Source organism: Ambystoma mexicanum, chromosome 4q, assembly GCF_040938575.1.
Source record: "Ambystoma mexicanum isolate Mex_15411 chromosome 4q, UKY_AmexF1_1, whole genome shotgun sequence".
In the NCBI taxonomy this organism is placed as follows: Eukaryota; Metazoa; Chordata; class Amphibia; order Caudata; family Ambystomatidae; genus Ambystoma; species Ambystoma mexicanum.
In genome coordinates, this window is record NC_090928.1 from 268,440,038 (window position 1) to 268,463,474 (window position 23,437).

The following is a 23,437-nucleotide window of genomic DNA, read 5'->3' on the forward strand; positions in this document are numbered from 1 at the left end:
GCAAGGCTTCGACATTGAAGATATTTTGATTATCCTAGCTTCAATTAATAGCTCACAAGCTTCGGGCCCCGACATGGTTGCGAACAAAATTTTGAAGGATAATCCGCACTTTTGGGCACCAGTACTTGAAAAACTATTCAAATGTGTACTACGAGATGGCAATGTTCTAATTAGCTGGTAATAATCTATCAGGGTCCCAGTCTTTAAAGGAGGAGACCATACCAAAACTGCCAACTACAGATTATTGGCCATGGTTGGAGCCAGTAAAAAAGAATTTTCTGCTTTGCTTTTAAGAAAATTAAATGCGTGGATTTGCGATACCGATATTCTGCCTCAGTTTCAGACTGGCTTTAGTCGAGGTATAAACATGCTGACTAATATTAGCTTACTCAATTACTTCATTGCCGCCACTAAACAGAAAAAGCAGGATTGGTTATATGTTTGTTTTATAGATTAGGGGATTAATCCTATTTTATTACATTTTATCATTTCATTATACTCTAATACCACTGTTAGAATTAAAGTTAATAGTGCAGGTGCACTTACCCCTAATATTCTTACTAACACAGGTATGAAGCAGGGGTGTGTATTAGCCCCTATGTTGTACAATTTGTATGTAGCAGATATGGATCAATTTATTTAAAAAGTCTGTAACTTTCCGCCTATGTTTGGGACCACCCCGATACCATGCATCAGCTGTGCTGATGATACTATCATTATGGATCGCACCCCTATTGGGTCGCAACTGTCACTTAAGGCTTTAGCTGATTATGCCCATAACAATCATCTTCAAATAAATGGCTTAAAAACCAAAATAGTAACATTTGGACATAGTAGAAGAGCAGTTAAATCTGCTTGGTATATTAATGGTGTTAAACTGGAGATAGTCGATATGTATAACTACTTAGGAGTCCCTATTAAAAATGTTCCTTGTAAGGAATTTTACTGCACCAATGTACGTTTAAAAGTATTGAAAGTGGCTCCCTTTTAGGAGTTTTATGTATAAGAAAGGTGGCAACAACATTGGGGGCCTGATAAAGGTTTACACAAGCAGTATTATGTACAGACTTCTGGCCATACCGGAAAGTAATTTAAATGGGATTGTGAACTTCGAAGCAACAATTATGCACGCTATTTTAAATGTTCCTCAGACAGTCCCGGTTACTGCACTTCGTATGGAATTTGGTATTACATCTATTAAAACTATACAATTGGTTCGAAAATGTGTTCTATAACTTAGCATCATCATAACTTCAATGGATGAAAAATCGTTTTTTCGACTCATGTTGGAACAATATAACAAAAATAGTAATAATGTATTCTTGGTTAATTTGAAAGAATCTGTGAAGGGCTATCTGAAGCTTCCTAATAGAGATCTGGAGGAGATATTAATCAATCCTAACCAAATGAATCTCATTAAGAAGAAAGCAAAAGAGTATGATAGTTCTATGAATATTGAGTACTTATCTAAGCACATCATGTACAAGGAATATAGTACGCAGTCTTTCAGACTGTGGCCCTCATTACAACACCGGCGCTAAACCATGGCGCTATTAGCACCATGGTTGGTGCCGGTGTTGTAACGAGTCCGCCATGGTGAAATGGGGAAATACCGCCCCATTCCAAGGTTGGCGGAGCGGTATTTCCCCATTTCCCCATGGCCCTTCCCCATTCCCATGTTTGCCCCATAGGGCTCAATGGGAATGGGGAAGGCGGCAATTACGGTACCGGCAATTACAGTACCGCAAATTGCGGTACCGTAATTGCCTGCGAGGTCTCTTTGCAGGTCCCTACTTAAACGGCTGATCCAGACCAGCCGTTAAGGTCGGGTCCCGCAAAGGGACCTCGTAGTAAGGTGCTAAGTGGTTAACGGCGCCGCAGCCTTTTTTACGGCGCCGTTAACCACTTAGCGCCAGGGTCGTAATGAGGCCCAGTGTATTCCACGTGCATATCTTACTAAAATCTGTGATAAAAAAGTTAGAAGATTCATAATCTATTTACGTTTTAATATTTGACCAACTCTTGAATATACAGGCTGTTGGACTCGGATTTCAAGAGAGGAAAGGCTTTGTCGCCTATGTGGCTTAAAAATTGACACCTCTAGACACATTCTTACTCAATGTATACAACTACAGAGGGAGTATGTTCAAGGCTATAACAAGTTTGTATCTAGCATTATACATATTGAAGAGGATCAGTTCTGGGCTGCATTTCTTTCGGCTGAATCAGTTCTTAGGTCAGGTGCTGCCTATTTTGTTTGGAAGAGAGCTGATTTCCGAATAATTTCCCAGAACTTGAATTAATTGAATTATATAATATGAATTACATTTATAATGTATATTAACAATATATAGTTTTACTTGGAAATGTATTTTGTATCATGAATTTAGATGTGTTTTATCCCCCATTTCTGATTTTATGACGATTTTAGATTATTTTATTGGTGATATTTATATTTCCAGTTATTTCAATGTTATTCTAACATGACTTACAAATTATTTATTTAATCTACCTCGACTATATATGACTTTTTAAATTATAAGAAACGTAACTTATTGTTTTCCATATATTGCTTGTAATTTTCTGCAAATAATCTTCTTTTAACATTGCGTAAAGGTTTGTATAAACCATAAACACAAATAAATAAATACATAAAAAAATTAGGCCTTCTACCATCCTGCCATTTGAGTGAATACATTATTCCTGTTTGAACTTTGAATCTGTTGTCTGTGTCTTGCTTCTTGATGCTTTCACACATGCCAAGGTGTGAAAGACTATCAATGCCAAGGTGGTTGCCAGGGCCCTCCTTGGCATCTTCACCAGAGTGGTTTTCCCTAAAGAGTTAGTCTCTGACAGGGGAACCAATTTCATGTCTAGCTATATGCAGGAATGTGGAGTGACCTACAAGTTCTCTACCTCCAACTACACCCATACCAATGGTCTAGTTCAGTAGTTTAATAAAAACTCTCAAAAACATGCTTGGTGCTTTGAAAGAGCCCCTGAGCAGGAAGTGGGACCTCCTACTGGCATGCCTGCTGGTTTGCCTATAGAGAGGTGTCTCAGGATGGTTTTGGATTCAGCCCCTTTGAGCTCCTTTTTGGACAGGTAGTGGGGGGAGGGTGCTTGCCTTAGTTAGAAAAGGCTTGGCTGCCACCCGTCCTGATCCTACCAAGCATGTGGGGGACTATGTGTTAGGCCTCAGGAGGAGGATGGCACAGATGATGGGCCAGGCATCTGCAAATCTCAAGGCCAGCCAGGATCTAAATAAGTACTGGCATGACTTCAAAGCCACACAGGTGGACTGGTCTCTTGGCCAGGAGATCCTTGTTATGGAGCTAACAAAGCCCACAGTTTAGGCAGACAAGTGGATTGGACCATTCAGGATAATCTCCAAGATGGGCAAAGTCAACTACCTGGTTGACAAGGGTACCCCTGGGGTAGCCCCTCAGGTCTTCCATATCAACATGCTCAAACCTTACCACCGAAGAGAGGAGGTTTCATGTGTCCTGCTAGCTTCAGGGCAAGAGGAGGATGAAAGTGAGCTCCTTCCTGACTCACTACATCGCAACCTCCATGATTGCTCAGTGGAAGGAGTGAATATCTCTTCAGATCTGACACAAGAGCATCAAACGGTCTGCATGGTGTTGCTCCAGCAGTATGCACCTATGTTTTCACTGACACCAGGCCTCACCTCATGGTGCAGGCATGTCATAGACACGTGTAACAGTTTACCTGGTAAGAGCAGATGCTACAGGATGCTAGACACAGTAAACAACCACATCCATGAAGAGGTTGCCAGGATGTTGGATTTGGGTGTCATTGAACCCTCAACCAGTCCCAAGTTCAGCCCAGTGGTCCTTGTTTCCAAGGCCAGTTCCCAGGCAGGTATCAAAAAGTGGAGGTTCTGCGTGAACTAAAAAGGGGTGAGTGCAGTCACCAAGGCTGATGCTCACCCATTGCCCAGGGTTGATGTTTTGTGGACAAGATAGTTGCTGCCAAGTTTGTGAGCACATTTGACCTCACTTCAGGCTATTGGCAAATAGCCCTGACTGACCAGGCCAAGGAGAAAACAGCTTTCTCAACCCCTGATGGGCTCTACCAGTTTAGGGTCATGCCGTTCATATTGACGAATGCCCCTGCCACCTTCCAAAGATTGGTGAATCATGCTCTCAATGCACTGAATGCCTTCTGTGTGGCCTACCTGGACGACCTTTGCTGTTTACAGTTCCACCTGGGAAGGTCATTTGCCCCATTTGGACCAGGTGTTTCAGGTCATAAAAATGGCCATCCCCACTATCAAGATCACCAAGTGCCAGATAGCCCAGGGGAAGGTCACTTGCCTTGGTCATGAGGTAGGAGGGGGTCAAATCCGACCTGTCCCTAGCAAGGTACAGGCTGTACAGGACTGGGAGACCCCCACTACTCAAACCCAGGTGAGAGATATTTTGGGCCTCACTGGGTACTAAAGAAACTTCATGGCAGACTATGGCACCAGAGCTGCATCTCTGACAGCTCTGACATCACCCAAGCAGCCTAGGAAGGTTCATTGGACTGAAGACCGTCAAAGAGCCTTTGATGGCCTGAAGGAAAGTCGGTGTAGGGCACATGTATTGTGTGCCCCTGACTACAGTAGACCCTTTATTGTACAAACTGATGCCGATGACACAGCAATTGGAGCGGTCTTGGCCCAGTTCGATGGCAAAGGGAGAGAGCATCCCACAATCTTCATCAGTAGGCAAATGAAAGGTAGAGAACTTAGGTGGCCCACCATTCAAAATGAATGTTTTATTTATTTATTTATTAAAAATGTGTATAAAGTGAGGTGCCTGAATTTCAAAATATGACCCCCTGAATTTCTTCAGTATGAACCGGAGTTGATGTATGACATTTGTGTTTTTAGAGGGAAGTACTCTGGATGAGTGTTGGAGGGAAATCCTATCCTGAGGTACTAGGGGGCAGCAGAATTCAGACACTTAAAAGTAAAGGCAAGAATCTTGTGTTTAATTCTTTGTTTTACAGGCAACCAGTGGAGTTCCCACTGAAGGTTAGACACGTGGTCCGTTCTATCTAATCCATAAACAGCCCTTACGGCACTATTTTGAGAGGATTGTAGACAGGTCAAGTTGGCTTGAGTTGTACCAGTAAGCAGGCCATTACAGTAGTCCAATTGGGAATTAACTAGAACAGTATCAAGGAGGGAACTGTTTTTCAAAGTGATGAAGGGTCCAATCTGATGAAGAAGCCTAATTACATAGGCACAGGAAGAGCGAATGTTGCAAACGTGATGTTTCATGGACATTTCTGAGTCGAGAACGACGCCCAGCGTTTTGATCTTAAAACGGACCAGAATCACCTCAACCCCAAGGGTGAACTGAGAGTAGTTGGGGGTCGATGGACTTGAACCGAGGGGCAGAGGCAATTTACGAGCAACTCGGTTTTATTGTTTTTCAATGCTATGGCATTATAAGCAATCCAGGATTTAATTTTACAATAAATTTAGTCAATGGTCCTAGCATCCTCATTATAACAACCAGTCAGCTCGATGAGCACCTGGGTGTCGTCCGTGTAGTTAGCATAGGCGACACCGAGGGCATCCAGCATATCCAGAAACGGTTTGATGTAAATGTTAAAGAGGGAAGGCGAGAGGCAGGAGCCCTGTGGCACTCCGCACGATTGACTAACCGGAAGGGCTTCAGCCTCACCCATAGCAACCTTAGATGAGCTAGGACCCAGAAAGAAAGAGATCTATGAGGCGGCTCTCTCTGAACAGTTAACGATGCTGACCATCCTCTCCCGGAGAAGGCGGTGATCAATAAGATGAAACGCTGCAGAGAGGTCGAGCAGCATGAGAAGCTCTGGGCGACCCTTATCAACAATGTTGGAGATGCTGGATTTAAGGTCCACCAGCACTGTTTTGGTGCCATGTTGCGCTCTAAAGCCGGACTGTTGCACTGCCAAGATCTCATTAGCCTCTATAAAACTTTCCAATTGCAAGTAGGCCACTCGATTGATAATCTTTAACAAAAACTGAACATTAGTTATAGGCCGGTAATTCCCTGAATCAACTGGTTCTAGCGTGGTCTTCTTCAGCAATGGCGTAATACAAGCCTTTTTCGAAACAGAAGGAACAATGCACTCTTTAAAGGAGGTGTTAACCAGTTTGGTAATCCAGGGGATGGGTAAGTCAAGAGAACCCTTAAGGAGGGTTGTAGGACATGAGTCACCAGCACATGTAGTAGACTTAAGATTTAATATAATAGCCAACACTTCTTGCTCAGTACACTGATGAAAATCACATGTTGGTATGACACTAGATCAAATATTTAGAGGTGGTATATTAGTAGAGCTAGAAATATCCTTAAGGGCGATGTGGGCCAACTGGGAAGCTATTTTAGCTCTATGGCCAGCAATTTTATCAAGAAATTCATCTTGAACCAATTGACATCAACTAGAGTTTTTGAGGATAGGAGGAAAGGTCGAGTCCTTACTTCAAATTCCTTAAGAATTGTAAATAGTTCACTAGAGGATGTTTTAGCTTTCTCGATGTGGAACTTGAAATTCTTAGCCTTTGCTTCAAGAATAGATTTTCTTTTTGTTATGGGCCGCCTTCTTATAGATACCTAGGGTACTGGAGCAATGATTTCTGCACCATTTGCGCTCTGAGGCTCGTTTGACTATTCTTAGCTCAATAATGGTATCATCAAACCAGGATTTCTTAAGGGTTTCTATTTTCTTTATCATCATTTTAGTATCATTTAGAGTCTTGGGTGTTTTAGATCCTACCTTATTGGGTCAGCCTTCAAGATCCAAATTTACCATTAGCCCTTAAGGTGGCTCATGCAGATGAAGGATGAAAACCACAAACTGCTTAGGTGGTCCATTAGCCTGCAAGGGCTAGACTTCACTATTCAGCAGGAAAGGGTCATGATAATGCAGATGGCCTTCCCAGAAGGTATGTTGACCGTTTGGATGAGGGTGGCAATCTCATGGGAGATTAGTCCACCCTAACATCAGTCTGGGTTTGAGGGGGGAAAATGTGATGCTGGAAATGCTTTCCAAGGATGAGGAAACGCTACACAGATTGGATCCCGAGAGGGTACAGATTTTCTATCTGGCCAGATCGGGCACCTTCAGGAAGGAAGATTGTGATGCTGGAAATGCTTTTGAGGGACAGGGCCTCCCAGTCGTTGTCCCACTACTTCCCTGTATGTGGTTTGCTTGGTATGTTTTCTAGCACAGGAGTCCAGTCTGGACCTTGACATGGATTAGGAGGTGAGGGTGAGTCATTTGGTCCACAGTGAGTTTCAGCTTTGTGGGACATGCACAGCCGGCATAGCAACCCGACCAAGGAGACCACTGCAACAGACCTGCACTGTTGCCTTACAACGCTGCTTAGTTCCCTTCTCCTGCTCATTTGCATGTCTGTTGCCACAGTTCTTTGTACAGATGAAAAGTGGAAGAAGTGGATTCTTTCGGTGGCACGTTCCTCTCCAAAATGTTGGTGTTTGTTTTGTGCTATTAGAGGGTTTTTAATTTTGGCCTCTTCTGTTTAGCACATGCTTTCTCTCGCAGGCTGAACCCAGAGGAAAAAAGGTAAGAAACGGAGGTAGAGAGCGTTAGTGTATCCCTCTCATACAGTGATCAACGTCACGTCTGGAGTCGAGGAGTGGCGTGCTGAACGCGAGGGAGTCGAGCGACAAAATCAAGATGCACTATGCCCCCTGTCTAAATATTTTCTGAGCAGCTGTGCTGGATGGATATCTATCAAGATGAGGAATCTGTGGGATAAGAAACCATATAAAGAACATTACTGATAGGTAATTTCTCAAGCAGTGATTTTAGCCTCACTGCGTTTGGCCCTGAAAAAAATAGGAAGTGGTTGTTAGTGGGATAACAGGTGAAGCAGATGTGAAACCTCTGTTGTTGACGGGTGTAGGTTAGAAGTACCGGGGGCTTGAGTGACGTTCTAGTTCTATGGGTTTAGCAAAGACACTTGGTTGGGAGCATGCTATCCATAGAGGCGAGCCAGATCTGATAGATTACAGCACTTTGGGCCTTATTATATACTCATGTGGTCAAGTGTGTTAAGGCTTCCAAGGAGAGCTTAGTAATAGCCCAATTAGTGTAGATATGCTAATGGTTAGGCATGTGGCAGCCATCTGTTGGTGATGTGTGTGTGTGTAGTGTAAGGTGGTAGCAGGAGGGTCAGTTAGTCAGGGGGAAGAGGCAGAACAAGGTGTCTTCCCTTCACTCCTACCTTAGCCGTATTGCAGAGAGGTCCAGTTTCATTTTCTCACTTTGCCACTGTCAATGCATGTCTCTCACTATCTCTCTCTGGTTCTCTGTCTCTCAGATACATGGTACCCCCTGTGCAACAAGAGTCTGAAAATTGGCAGATGAGGGAAGGGGGAGTATGCACACTGCATTCATTACCATAGGCTACATGTTGAGGGTCATGGGGAGCAAGCACATTTAGTTAAGAGAAGTGGCTACTTGAAATGTGAGGACCCCAGGCACCCATTTCAGGTTCCTCTAAATTGTCCATTCTAACTTCCATATTGTCACACATCATATGAGATGGGCTGGCCAGTTAGTTTCCAGATTAATTACACTTTTCCTTTACGTGCTCTCTCCTTTGTATATAACTTCATACGTAACCCAAGTCCCCTCAATTCCACCAGAAAAGGCTTAGGGGAGCTGGCAATCCAAGTTGTCAAGCACATCATCCCCTTGTTTGTCATCTGTCATGCACGCTTCTGCTAAAACAGGAACCTGCTGAATGGAGGCAGATAGGAAGCAATGACCGCAACTTGCAACAACCTTTGGCAGTACCAGGGAGCATGGTAATCTACTTGCCATCAGGTTAGATCCTGCACCATTTCTGAATGCCCCCCAAATTTTACATAGCACACATTGGACTCAGGCCTGTAAAGAAGAGGTAAATTGATTTAGCAGCAATTTCACTTTCTTCTGAAGGCATCATTAGAGCAATGTACCATATTTGAACATTTCAGACGGTGGTATACTTAAGGATTGAAGTTAGCTTGCAACAATTTGTTTCTATTATTACAGAGAGGTTTCCCTTTAGGACCGTGGTCCTGAACTGTGTGCGGTCCTTCATCTGCGTGGTAGCTTGTATTATGAAACATAGTAGGACATTTCCCTCTTCAGTGTTCCATCAGTGCTTGTGTATGAGCCATGACAAGCCTGATGAGCTGCTCTTCTCATTACTGTCTTCTGCTGACCATGGCGAGTAGATCCAAATCTTGCTGTACCCCTGCCAGACCAAAAAGACAGCTTTGCCTTTTTGCAACTACCTCTAGGATTTAGCCAATCCTAGCTCTGGAAAGTGTCAGAAAGTCAATGTTGCCACCCCTGACAAAATGCTCAGTAAATGAGATGCAGCATTTTATAGATGGCGTTGAGCTCCCTTCAAGTGAGCCATATCACATGAATGATCTTAACAGACCAAATGTATGGAATAGATACATGAAATGAGTATGATACATGACTACAGCAACTGCAGAGAAGGCTGTAAATGTTGATAATATAATGCTTGATTTAATGTGCTTCTCTCTTACTGATCAATAGCTCCTTTCTATCGTGAGTGGGCGTAAGGTCTATTATTTGGTCTCCTGCATAGAATGACTACAATAACTCCTGGCCTTCAGTTGCACCACATGAAACAAGCAGGAGTAGATGGGGAGTTGATATGCACTGGGCATGGTTGTCTGGGGAAACAGTGTCGGGCATCAGTAGTGGTAGAGAAAGGAAGGGAAATTAGATTGCGTGGTTTGCAAAGGTAGAGGAGGATTTAGCAAGTGCTAGCGTGTGAGGGGCAGGTGGGTGGATTCAAGGGACATTCTGTACCAATGAGTACACTTTGTGGCAAGGGCATCTGGGAATGGATACAGTGTCTCTCAGGTGCAGATTCTACAGTCCATATATAGCTGCTTAGAAGGAACATTGTCAGGTGCAGGAGCGATCAGCTGTGGCTCGTCTGCATCAATTTGGGTTGTAGTCTTCAGTGTGGACTGATGTCACACACCTGGAACTCATTTCACTACACTTTTGCTGTACTATACTGCTGTACTATCCTATGGTTATCACTCTTTTGAATACTTGCACACTTGTACCAGACAAACTTTGTATTGTTTCAGATGGCTCACACTGTTCAACTTAGTTGAGCTGGAATGCTAGCAAAAAATCTCCTAGGTCTGGCTAAGTCACCGGGTTTTGTGGCATTTTTGCGCCGTGATGAGGGTGTGTATTGCTATTTCAACCAAAATCAAAGCCCTAAGTGCCAAAGTGTACGCTATCTCCTTTCTATAGTGATTCATTGAATCCCTTCTCATCAACCTGATATCCTCCGTGCACCAGTCATTATAAATGCAGAGGTCATTCAAACTCCTACAAAGATCCACATATGATAAATAATATAGATAAACTTTGTCAAGAATATGTATAATTACAAGAGAGCGAGAGAGCAAGAATCAGAATTGGTTATGTGTGGGGCGGGTTTCGTCAATTATCCCACTACCATTAAGTATCATTTTTACGTACTTACAGATGTTGGGAAGAGATAGTGGCAGACTGGACATATGAGTACTTTTATGGCTGCCAGAATTTTAGCTTATCTAATCACTTCCTGGTGACCCCGGGTGAATTGTGTACGCTGTACTTTTTAAGGATTACGTTGTGTTATTGTTGAACATGCTTCCTTTATTAGTGCTATGGAAGGATGCTAATTGACTGTATCACTCATTTCAGTTTACATCATGACATTATGCCACATAGTGGCATAATATTTAATAGTTGTTATTATTATTATTATGGTGGTATTCATGCCACAGTGCATCACCCGAGCATCTGACCTCCATTTCAAGGAAGAACCTTGCATTATTTTTTGTGGAGTAGTCACAACTATTAGCATGTGTGCATAGCATGCAGCTAAATCTATCGAAACGTCAATTCATCTTTTCTTCTCTTCACCTCCTGTTGTGGTGACAACAATCGACTAATCTGCCTGTTTATTTCTTGAATGATCAGTTTCATATTAGTCTTGTTTTTGGAGGCTTCGTACGTAGCTTCGTTGAAAGGAAACACAAGGACAAAATCGCCTACTTGAGGCAGAGGCCTCTGGTCTATATCTGATACATAATACATGGGAACGGTTACTATGCGGTTAGGTGCCACAATTGACTTGGGCCGACGGGCAGAGGGGAACGATATGTTTGAACACTGCCTAGTCCTTGCCGAGGGTGGCGTCAGCTGTGGCATGTTCATCCTCTCTCGCAGTCGTGAAGTTAGTGTCTTCTTTGGATGGTTTCCAGTAATGCTACCATTTATCATGACCTCTCTGTTAAGTGATACGCCATTGAGCCGTTGGGGAGCATCTTCTTTGCAAAGTGTGTGGTCAAAACACTTGTCACAAGGAAGTATATTACAAGTCTCATGGGTACCCTTTCCAGGATGACAAGAGTTTTCAAAGTTTTCCTCTTTGCTTGGTCTGGGGGGATCTGTGCAAGGAAGCTTTTGGCAAACCTGCTTGGCTGAGAATGATCCATTGCAGGTTATCCATGATGTGCTCTTGGTAGCATCAAAGTGCTCGGATTGCAAAGGGTTTGCTGATTTTTCTTCAGGTCTGTAACCGAGGAGTTGTTTATTGGTCCCTTGAGAAAGGCCACTGAAAGATTTCATTCCAGATTGGGCTGTCTTGCCACTGTCAATCTTCATTGAGCTGTCAGATGCTTTATAATTCAGAAGCTCAACAAGGTCTTGGATAAGACTTTTTTTCACAGTTACGTCACTGGAGCAGTCCAAAGACAGTGCTGGGCTGAAGTTCACTTCCAAGAGCCATGGCTTGAAACTTTCATCTATGAGAATGTCAAACCCAAAGAGTTCAAAACAATTGTGACACTGTGGGACAGACGGAGCAATAGCAAGGAGGGTCAGGGTCACAATGTTATGGATTCTTTGCCATAACAGCGCATCGTCCATCTCGAGACTGTGCAGGTATGAGCGAAACTGACCAAGAGTCCATTTGCAACCACAGCCAACTCTCCCTTTATCCTTGCTATAGGACGCACCAAATTTATTGATGCTGGTGTTGGTCAGATGGGAATAAATATTGTCCAGGGAGCTGAGATCAAATTTTTCTGTGGCAAACCTCACCAGGCCTTCTTGGTACACGTAAACTGTGAGGGGGCTAAAACTTGTGACACACACGTAAATCCTGAGGTCAAATTTGTATCCCGATATGAGCAAAGGGTTGGCAATGTACTTCTGCACTATGACAGTGCAGTCATACGTCAAGTCTTTAATGTCCTCGAAAATAAATATCCCCCTCCCTCGTGACAGGTCAGCAGGCTTACAAATCCAATAACTGGTTTTCCTTTGGTGTGACTCTCTTTCCTTTGAATATTCTGCAACAAACTTTGTGTAGTCATTTGGCAAAATAAAGGCCACAGGGCTGAACTCATACTGCGTTGCGCCATATACTCCTTGCATGCGCTTCAAATGCCTTGCCAAGCTGTCCTTTCTCATCATCCTGACTGTTTTGGGATGGTGGTTGAGGCGCTGCCAAGGTCTAATGTTTTCATGTTCAGTGGCACAGAAAGCAGACCCCCGCCATTGCAAGTTCCATTGGGGCTTGCTATGCTGTTCATCATCATACTCCTTCCATCCGAGTTCCAGCAAAACCTGGCGGACCACATCAGGGGCACTGCTATGGAGACGAAAAACCAGGGGATCCAGCAGCTTGTCTTCAGAGTCCTTTGCCATGATGCAGGTCTTTAGAATGTTCTGAAAAGGAACAAAAGGGAGTTGTGAGGTTAGTTGTGCACATGTTCTTAATCAAAAAACATTGAACCCACCAATGCTCAAATCTGTTAGTGATGACCTTAAATTTGGCAAATGTATTTTTATCAATTGCAGAGATCACAAAGTGCAAGAAAGTTAACTCCAGGTTCGTTCGTTGGGCCTTTCTAAATATGTATATTCACCATTATCTTTTCTACCTGCAGTAGAAAATATGTTGCACCTTGGGCCAGAGAAGAATCTCCATACAATCATGGCACGTCTCAAGATACTTGCACACCCATCAACTGCATTGATTAAGCCAACAATTTCTGCCTTGGCATTTGGGTTCTACGGCACGCATTAGATTGTTGTGAATGACCCTCATCAGGCACTATAGGCAAGCCAAACCGTCTCTGGCTACTATTAGGCAGTCCATGAATGTGAATGGCCTTTCTACCAGACCGTACAAGAATGCCCCCCATCCCCTGTCAGGCGGTATGGGAAATACCCCAATAGGTTAGGTATAAATGACCCTGATGATTGCCACTGATGACAATGATTGCGTCTCCCGGCATGCAGTTTAGTCATGATCTCAAACAGAGGCAGAGGCACTCCTTCCCTCAGCCAATATAGACATTCCTTTCCATAAGGTAGTATGCATAACCCCCCCCCTCCGCCACGTACCCAGAATATTAGATGGTTCACACCGAAAACTATAGTATCAGAAACTGGCACTTGAACATGCCATGGAATTGAAGAGGGAGACCCAAACGTGGCCCTCGTTGTGCATATCCCATTCTCATCCCAACGGCAGAGAGACTAAAAGTGTACATCATTCCTGTGCCCCTCCTCCCCATCTCCGATGTATCACAGATGCGAGAAACGCTACTCACTCAGACAACCATTCAGACCCTATCCAGATGACAGTGCTGAAGAAATACAACTGCAATCAATGGAAAAGGTCGACTGGCTGTAACTGCGAAGAAGCTGATGACGTCACGACTGACACTTTGATATAGATGCGTTAGACAAGAAGCACATAAGCATCCCTGCATGAAGTTACGCAGACACTTTAGGTTGATTGCTGATAGACACAAAGAACATGCTTACGACTCACTTAGTTAGATGACGGACATCCACTTTCGCTGAGCAGAAACCGCAAGCCGCACACACATACATACGAGCTGCTTGCTGATGCTTAAACGCAACTAGCAAGTGCGGCCATGGAATGCAAGTACATTGGGATGGATGGAAGGAACAGAATGGACTCAACAATACAGAGACAAACTGACAGGCTGATTTTGCTGAAACATGCAGACCAGGTTCCAGTGCAGGTTTGTGCACAGCCTTGTCCAGGACACCAAGGGAAGGAAAGTTACATGTCAGCGAGACACCTGAATGCAATACTAGCTGAAAATCCTCATAATTGCATGCAGGATAAATCTATTCTGTGGTCCCTACACACATGATTTGAACCTGAAAGACAGAGCATATTCCTTCCAGACAGACTGAGGTGGCTGTTTCCATCGAACTGAATGCAAGATGATACAAAGCAATATCAGGTTCCAAGCCGAATGTTCTGTTTCAAGACCTAGGAGATCCGAGATGGTAACATGTTGAGAATATGCAGCACCTTCAGGGACGTTCTCATCACCTTGGGTGGTTGCACTTGGCCTGGTAACTTTCCAAATCTCCAAGGCTGAGAAGACTCTCTTTGCCCAATCCCTATCCACCTTTCAAGCTAAGCTCATACTGTAATGCATCTCCAATCACCACACACTAACCTGTAATATTTGTACTTGCAACATTCAGAGGTGGTCGCAGGAGGAGCCACCAGATACATTTTACCCAATTGCCACTCTAACTCCTTATATAATGTGTATATGGTTTACCTTACTAACCAATCCCAAGTCCTGTTAGGTTTTCTGGGATGTAACTTCATTTTGTGACATCATGCATTAACAAAACTGGATGGCTGGTTCAAGACTGATGAGAGATGGGGGGTGGCGCTGTGGAGCAGCCCAAGATGGCTGCCTAGCTCCTGAGCTCCGTGTGGGACTGGGCGATATCCGTGTATATCTGCGGCCACACTGTGCGTTACATGCTCATCTCGGCATCACCTTTGCCCCACACCTCAGCGCCTCTGCCGAGCGAAATTCCGGCTCCTCTACGACCCCGGGCGACCTAATTCGGGGTCCTGGACGGGGCGGCCTGACTCCGGCTCTCTCCTCCGCGGTGTGCGCGGCGCCGGCCCGAGGCCCCCCCCCCCTTCTCGGGGCCTGGCACCTCTCCTGTGCGCTCGATCGGGCGGACTGCGGCCCGATCCGAATCGCGGCGGCCTCCAGATGTCCTGGGTCTGACACCCCCCGGGAGCGGCCTGACTGGGGGCCCGTGCCTGGCAGCGACGCGGACGCGTCCCGGCCCTCCGCAGGCCGTGAGAGGACTTCGGCTGTGGTCCCTTGCTGGGGTGCGCCCCCGGAGGGTGAGGGGCGGCTACCGGTTGGCCCTACATCCCCGCCCGCCCCCCCCGGGCGGACTGCGGCCCGCTGGGGGACTCGTCAGCACACCGAGGCCACCAGGTCCCCGCACGAGACTGGCTCTCTCCCACGTAGTGGGCGCGACGTTGGCCCGAGGCCTTCCCCCTTCTCAGGGCCCTGCACCTCTCCTGGGCGCTCGATCGGGCGGACTGCGGCCCGATCGGAGACGCGGCGGCCCCCGGGCGTCCTGGGCCTGGGCCTGACACCCCCATGAGCGGCCGTGGCTGGTGACGACGCGGATGCGTCCCGGCCCTCCGCCGGCCGTGTGAGTGCCTTGGCTGTGGTCCCTTGTTGGGAGATCGGGGGGGTGCGCCCCCGGAAGGTAAGGAGCGGCTGCCAGTGATCCCTACATCCTCGCCCGGCCCCCCCGGGCGGACTGCGGCCCACTGGGGGGCCCGCTGGCACAACCCGCTTGAGACTGGCCTGGTGGCGCCCCCCCCCCCAGATTCGCTTCCCGGGTCGCCTGCCTTTGCGGCCGGTCCTCTCCACACTGTGGGCCCTGGGTACTGCCCAACACCAGCACACCCCGGTCAGCCCCGCTGGGCCCTGTTCTCCTTCACCCGAGAGGCCCCCACAGCTGGGGTTCTCCCCCCTGGTATTTCCCCCGCACTCCTCTCTCTGACATTGGGACCACCGCTTACTCCACCCTCGCGCATCAACCCACGATGCCTAGCAAGACCAAGGGATCCTCCAAGTGGGGTGCCATGGATAGATTCGCAAGGGCTGTCCAGAGGGAGGAGGCTGACCGGGCCTTACCTATTACTGAGGAGCTGGAGAACAACGTTTGCCCCTCTCCTGCGGCCCCTGACCTGACCACGATCATGGAAGCTATGGCCAAAAACTTTGCTTCCTTTCACGAGAAGCTTGATGATATCAATGCCAATGTTGCCTCTTTAAAGACACGGGTGGATCAGGCGGGGACCAGGATCACGGACGCCGAAAACCGTATATCAACTAATGAAGATGCTATACATGCGCTACAAGATACTGTGGCATCACTGTCCCAAGATATGCGGAATGTGAAAGCAAAGTGTGAGGATCTCGAGTCGCGCTCCCGCAGGAACAATCTGCGTATTATCGGAGTGCCAGAAAACGCTTTAAAGGGTCGCATGGAAGACGCGGTCGAATCATTGTTGAGGTCCCTCCTGGGTGACCCCGCCATGTCCCCATACTTCACCGTCGAGCGCGCTCATCGGGCTCTGTCACCCAGACCCAAGCCAGGGGACATTCCCAGACCCATCATAGCCAGGATTCTCAATTACAGAGACAGAGATCTTATCCTCCGCCTGGCCCGAGAGAAGGGAGACCTGCGATTTGAGTCTCACACAGTGAGAATCTTCCCGGACTTCTCTGTAGCGGTCCAGCAAGAGAGGCGTCACTTTATTGGAGTCAAGAAACTACTCAGAGAACGGAATGTCCCCTATGCTATCCTGTTTCCAGCCCGTCTCAAAATCACACACAATGGGAAATTGTACTTTTTCACTGTACCAGAGGAGGCGGTGAAATTCATCGAGGCGCACCTACCGCTTCCCAGCCCGGCGGGAGCTCAGGCTGAGGATGTCTGAGTCGATGCCACACACTAACTGGCCTGCTCTATCTTGTCCGTGGTACTCGTCAATTGGAACGTGGTCATTGTAACAATTCACAACAGTCCTATGGTCTCAGGCCCCCTGTGTGCCTAGCCGGGCGAAGTGCTCGGCTGGCTATGATGGCCTGTCTTCTGATCCGGATACTGCAGAACCTGTCACAGACGGCGTTGCTGTCATGCATATTTGTCCTTAAAGCCGCCCACACGGCCACAGCACACCTCGCTGCATTTGCAATGCTCTTGTTTTTTTGGTTCCCGCTGCTTTGGTGCCCCTGTTGGGCATGGGTAGGGTGTCATCCCTGTTGGATGTCGCCCCCCGACCTCCATGCTCTGGGGAGTGTCGGGTTAGCTGGAGATACCTGCGGGGAGGGGTGGGGGTTTCACACTGCAAGTTGGGGGTGGGCAGTGAGGGTGGGACGCGGGTGGGATGGGGATTGGGGACATGCTTTCGAAAATGGCAGTGGCGGACTGACAGCAGGTTGCGCACCGGATCGCAATGCTCTAATTGTACATCATTCTGTTTCTGCATTTCAGCATCTGTGGTGGGATGTTCACTAAGCTTAATGAGATATATCTGTCCGCTTCGGTCATGGGCACTCTGTCACTGGGAGATCCGGTGACCATTGCACTGGGGGCCGGTGCTGGGGGGGGTGGGATCTGGCGTCCTCTGACGTTGGATCACTATCTCTGGTTTCTCCGCAATGGGATGTTATTGATTGGGATACTAGTATGGCTGTGACGATAATGACATGGAATGTCCGGGGCCTCAGCAATTACACCAAGGGTCGCAGGATCATGGCTTACGCTAATAGGCACCACTGCAAGGTGTTACTCCTGCAGGAAACACACTCCACTGGCCCGTTGGCCAGAAGCATTGCGCCCACATGGGGTCCCCTCAGGTACTTCACGACCTACTCAACAAGGGCCCGTGGAGTGCTGACACTAATTCATAAGTCCCTTAAATTCTCTCTCCACAGAAGCTATATTGACCCGGGGGGGAGGTACGTCATCCTCCATTGCGCCATCGCTGACAGAGATTACCTACTCGTTAACACTTATGGCCCCAATGTAGACTCCCCTGAGTTTATTGATCAGGTGGTGTCCATACTCCTGAGATACGTGGGTGTACAGATCATCTGGGGTGGGGACATGAATTTTATCTTAGACCCTGCCGTGGACAGGACTGGCTCTGCCCCCAGACCCTTAGCGAGCGCAGCGCGCAGGCTCTTGACACACTGCAAGTCACTGGATATCCTGGACAGTTGGAGAGCTCTCCATCCGTTAACGCGGGAATACACGTATTATTCATCGGTACATGACAGCTCTTCTAGAATTGATCTGATCCTACTGTCGGCCCAACTCATTGGTGGGGTTTCAGATATTCGTATACTTGCACGAACCCTGTCTGATCATTCACCGGTCGTACTGATCATTAACATGGGCTTCCAAGCCCCCACCATGAATACTTGGCGCTTTAAATCGGCCGCCCTGCAAGACATCGTTTTCAAGGCAGACATTCTGTCGGATATTCGGTCCTACTTTGAATTCAACTCGCCACAGGACACCACCCGGGGGGTCCGCTGGGACGCCTTCAAGGTTTTCATTCGGGGGGCAGCCATCTCTAGGGAGTCCGGGGTTCTCAAGTCCATTAGGGCCTCCCTGTCGCGATCTGAAGCCAAATTGCGAGATCTTGAGCGGGCCCACCCCACCTCTGTTGACCCTGTCATCCTCTCCCAGATAAGTGAGGAACTGAAGCTGTTCAACGAGCAGGCCGGCAGGGAGGTGCAGTACTTTAGCCGACCTCAGGCGGCGCGGAAATACGGTGAGGGGGACAGACCTGGTAAAACTCTGGCCGCCCTGGCCAGGGGGGAGTGGGGGCCAGCCCAAATCACCTGCGTCAAAGGTAGCAATGGGTCGACCCAGTGGTTGGACCAACATATTTTAGAGACCTTCACAGACTTTTACTCCGAACTGTACTCGCAGCCACCCGAACATAGCGAATCGCTGATGCGCGAGCTCCTTGCCCAGATCCCCACCACTGTCGTCTCCCATGCTACAAGGGAACAGCTAGATTCCCCTTTCACCCTGGACGAAATAGTGGAGGCCATTTCCAGCCTTCCGAAGGGTAAAGCACCGGGCCCCGACGGGCTTACGGCCGAATTCTTTCAGGAGCACGTGGCCATATTGGGCCCCGAATTGCTTGAGGTCTGGAATGAATCCCTGCGCCTGGGCTCTCTTCCCCCATCCCTACGTGAAGCTGTTATCACGGTTCTCCTTAAGCCTGGCAAGCCGCCCGATGAATGTGGTTCGTATCGCCCCCTCTCACTCATGAACCTAGATACGAAGATCTTCGCCAAGGTGATTGCCAATCGCTTTCTCCCGGTCATGCCTCATATGGTTCATGAGGACCAGTCCGGTTTTGTCCCTGGCAGATCCACATCACACAATATTAGACGGCTGTTCAACGTAATGGCCCGCATAGACCAGAGCGTGAGTGCGGTTGCGGTGACATTGGATGCCCAGAAGGCTTTTGACATGGTTTCCTGGAGATACATGTGGCTGGTTCTGGAAACCATGGGCGTCGGTCCTGGAATGATCTCCTACATCAGATTATTATACACCTCCCCGGTTGCCAGGGTCCGCGTCAACTCTCAAACTTCTACACTGTTTCCACTCTTCCGGGGTACCCGCCAGGGATGCCCATTCTCCCCAATTCTGTTCGCCCTTGCCATCGAGCCTATGGCGGACTTTATCAGGGAACGACACGTGCGCGGGGGAATACCTCTCCGGGGCACCTCTGAGGTGGTCTCCCTATACGCGGACGATGTCCTTCTGTTCGTCAGGGACCCAGATCTCTACCTCGACCCTCTCCTCCGGGACATCACCCGCATCGGGACTTTTTCAGGCTTCACTATAAATTACACAAAGTCCGAACTTTTCCCCCTCACACACTCCACACTCCACCCGGCCACTGAATACCCGCTCAGGTGGTCTCCCAATGGGATCAAATATCTGGGGGTTCATGTGTCCCTGGCCAGGGAGACCCTTCTGGCTGACAACTATGTGACATTGGCTGCACTGGCCGAAACCAAACTAGAGCGCTGGCGCTCTCTTCCCTTATCATTAGCCGGGCGGCTGTCGCTGGTCAAGATGATACTGCTCCCTAAGTTCCTGTACACGTTTACAAATGTTCCCATCTGGCCTGGAAATAGTTTCTTCACTGATCTGCACAAGCTGTGTGCCCAATTCTTGTGGCATTCCGGCGCGGTGCGGAAAAAGTGGGGTGCTATGTCCCTTCCCTATGATAGGGGCGGGTTCACGGCCCCTGACTTGATGAGCTATTGGACTGCGGCGCAGGCACAATTTGCCACATACTGGTATCCTGGTCCTCCTCCCCGCCCGCATGTCAGGCTTGAAATCATTGCCGCCTCCGGTGCTAACATTATGTCCTTACTTCTACACCCGAAATATGAACCGGACTCTCCCGTAGACCCCGTCCAGACCACCTTGTTTGCCTGGAGGCAGATATTCGCTGCTGCCCCCGAGACTCACCCTTACTACAAATGGCTCCCCGCATGGCGGGTCCCCAGTTTGGAGCCCACGAATGACTCAGCCCTGGCACGGCACTGGCGGGACCTGGGCTATCTGGCCCTTACAGACTTTTACCCGGATGGGGTATTCATAACGCCACAGACGTGGAAACCAGCCCACTCGGGCTCGCCACTCGAGCTACTTCAGTATTACCGTCTCCGCGCGGCGTTCCGGGCGGCCTGGCCCACTTTCCCCAGCGAACCCCCAGACCACCCTGCCATCTCCTACATTGCCAACTCCGGGGGGGCGCGGGGAGTGGTCTCATCATTGTACAAACTCCTGCTCACTGCTTCAGCAACACCACCCCCCAGGGCGAGGGAGGACTGGGCCTCTGAACTGGGGGTTGTTATTTCAGAGCAGCTGTGGGGTAAAATGTGCTCCCACACCAGTAGGGTCTCCCTTAATTTTCGACATCGCACCATGCAGTACAAGCTGCTGAATAGGCTATACTATACGCCACGCAGACTCTCCAAATTCGCCCACTCCGACAAGCGACTCTGCCCCCGTTGTGGGGCGGAAGATGCCGGTCATCTCCACATGTTCTGGGATTGCCCCAACCTGGCCCCATTCTGGGATGAGATTCTTAAGACCATGTCCGCACTCTGTGATGCGGTGCTTGAGCCTGACCCGATGGGGGTGTTGTTTGGTCAGTGGGATGCTGAGGGCGCCAGAGGAGAGGCCAGGCTATTAAATGTATGCTGTGCAATTGCTAAAAAATGTATTCTTCAAAACTGGAACCGCTCGGCACCCCCCACTTTCCAGAAATGGCTTAACTTGGTGACCTGGTCCCGAGACTGCGAGGAGGACTACATTATTACCCTCCCAGGCCGGTCCCGGCCCAAAAACATTTGGACTGCCTTCAACAGCTATCTCAACGCTCTCGATGCTACCTCTTTGGCTGATAGCACGCCCTAGACCCCATTTCTGTACATTGTGCTCCCCAATATGGCACTAAGCTGATCTTTATCTGCAAATGTATGCTACTGTGTGTGAACATCCCAGTGTAATGTACTTTGTCATGTTTAAAGACCATACTCTCGATCTGATGTGTGTGTATGTCAACTGCCACTGCCAGCAAAAATAAAAGTTTAAAAAAAAAAAAGACTGATGAGAGATGGTGTGGAGAATACTGAATTGTTCATGCTTCAATCCCTGTCATTGAATATTTATTAAAGACAGTAAAACTTTGTCCTATGGCTGGATCTTCTGTTTTTTGGTGCAGGGGATATCCTCAGCCCAGTTCCTCTTTCATGTAATTGCAGAGATGGATAGCGATTCCCCTGTGTCTGTTATTCAGGTGGCAGCAGAGAATGGTCGCTAAAACCTCTGGCAATTAAAACAATTTTTTCTCACTGCATGTCCGAAGGGGTGCGTCGCGACATGCGAGGACCAGTGTGAAAACCTCATGTGGATATTGAGACGTAATTAGGAGCCACCTTGGGGAAATTCCTGCCCACTCCCCGTAGGACGCCAAGCAGACCAGACGGCAGAGTGGCAAATTGGGGGAGAGACAGTGGCCGAGGGCTTCAGTGGATCCGCAGAGTGTAAGTATAGACTCAGCCATATGACAAACATTGGGGAGGGTAATTGTTGTTAGTGATTTGTTTTGTGTGTTTGTGAAGGATCCCTGTTTCAAGGCGTTTAGCTAGGTTATGGATTAATTATTTATGAGTTCCTGTTTTCCAGGCGTTAGCTTGGTTTATGGATGACAAGAGGAATCGCTTTGCCAGGCACTGGCTTGCTTGGATCTTGAAAGGTGGTGTCTTATTGAATCTTTTATAGATGTATTCCTATGCGGCGGTATAAAAGAAGAATCACAAAGTTGGAAAGAGTTGGAATCCCCTGTGATTTAAAAAGCAGGAAGATGGTTGTATGTCATTTGTGCTGGTCTGTTGTTTCTTGGGGTGTTGTGGGATTTGAGAGTGCACTCGAAGTATTGGGATTTTTATTTGCCTTAGGCCTGTGACGTCACATAAAAGGTTGTTAATAGGATGCAGTGTGTTGATATGAAGGTGAAGGCCCTTGGTGGGGAACAGACATGTAGGTGAGAAAAGAAAATAATAAAAAACTGTGGAAAAAAACTCAAAAGAAAACCTGGGAGAAAACTGTGGTTTTTAACATGACGAGACGATGTTGGGTTGGGCTTGAGGAGCACATGAAAGGATTGTGACATGGCCTTGAAGGCGGAGAATAGAGTGGGCGGTGGCCGGAGCACAATCCTATTGGTATTGAAGAGTCAATGGAGGATACACCCCTTAAGCACTTGTGCAAGTCCCTTCCGCGGTATCAAGATAAAATATAGCGGGACATGTGCTTGCGATACGGAAGGCAAAATGGCACCACGTATTTACATGCTGCATATAAAGAGAAAAAATTGAGCCAATGATTAGCTATATTGGAGCTATGGAAAAAGGACAGTGAAGAGGACCCACCCTAAGAAGGAGTGGATGCAAAGCCAGCATGACGTGGGGAGCGAGGCGCCCATGGCTCCTCTTTCCTCTCTTCAAAACCCTGATCCCTGAAGAGAAGGCCAGGGATTTTATCCCTTGATGGAATTAATGCAGCAGCAGGGTATACCAAATCCATTTATGCACCACCTGCATATAGCAGTGAAGACACACTCAGTGGCGCGAAGCGAGCGAATAAGAGAATAGGGATTATAGTTGATGAACGCAAGAAGCGCAGCGACCTGCAAGCAAAATTGACGAAGGGCGACAAAGGGGTACCGGGACACAGTGGGGATAACAAAGTGACAGCCCCACCAGACGAGTGGGTAGGAGGACAGATACTACTCAAATTGAACAGAAGGGCTGCAGTAGTCCAGAGAGATGTCGAGGACGAAGCTCACAAACACAAGGAGAAAGAAGAACAGGACAGAAAATCGGCAGGGATAATGGAGGAAGTGAAAAGAAGAGAGGGA

The 23,437-nt window shown here is 47.8% G+C and overlaps 1 protein-coding gene across 1 annotated transcript in view; it reads right to left on the reverse strand.

Moving 5' to 3' along the window:
- Positions 1-10,794: 10,794 nt before the first annotated feature.
- Positions 10,795-23,437, reverse strand: part of TTLL2 (tubulin tyrosine ligase like 2) — a 134,520-nt gene continuing 121,877 nt past the window's right edge. Inside the window, exon 2 of the mRNA XM_069607844.1 lies at positions 10,795-12,804. Within this exon, the coding sequence (XP_069463945.1) occupies positions 10,957-12,783 (1,827 nt within the window). The 5' untranslated portion in view covers positions 12,784-12,804 and the 3' untranslated portion in view covers positions 10,795-10,956. The remainder of the gene's footprint in view (positions 12,805-23,437) is intronic.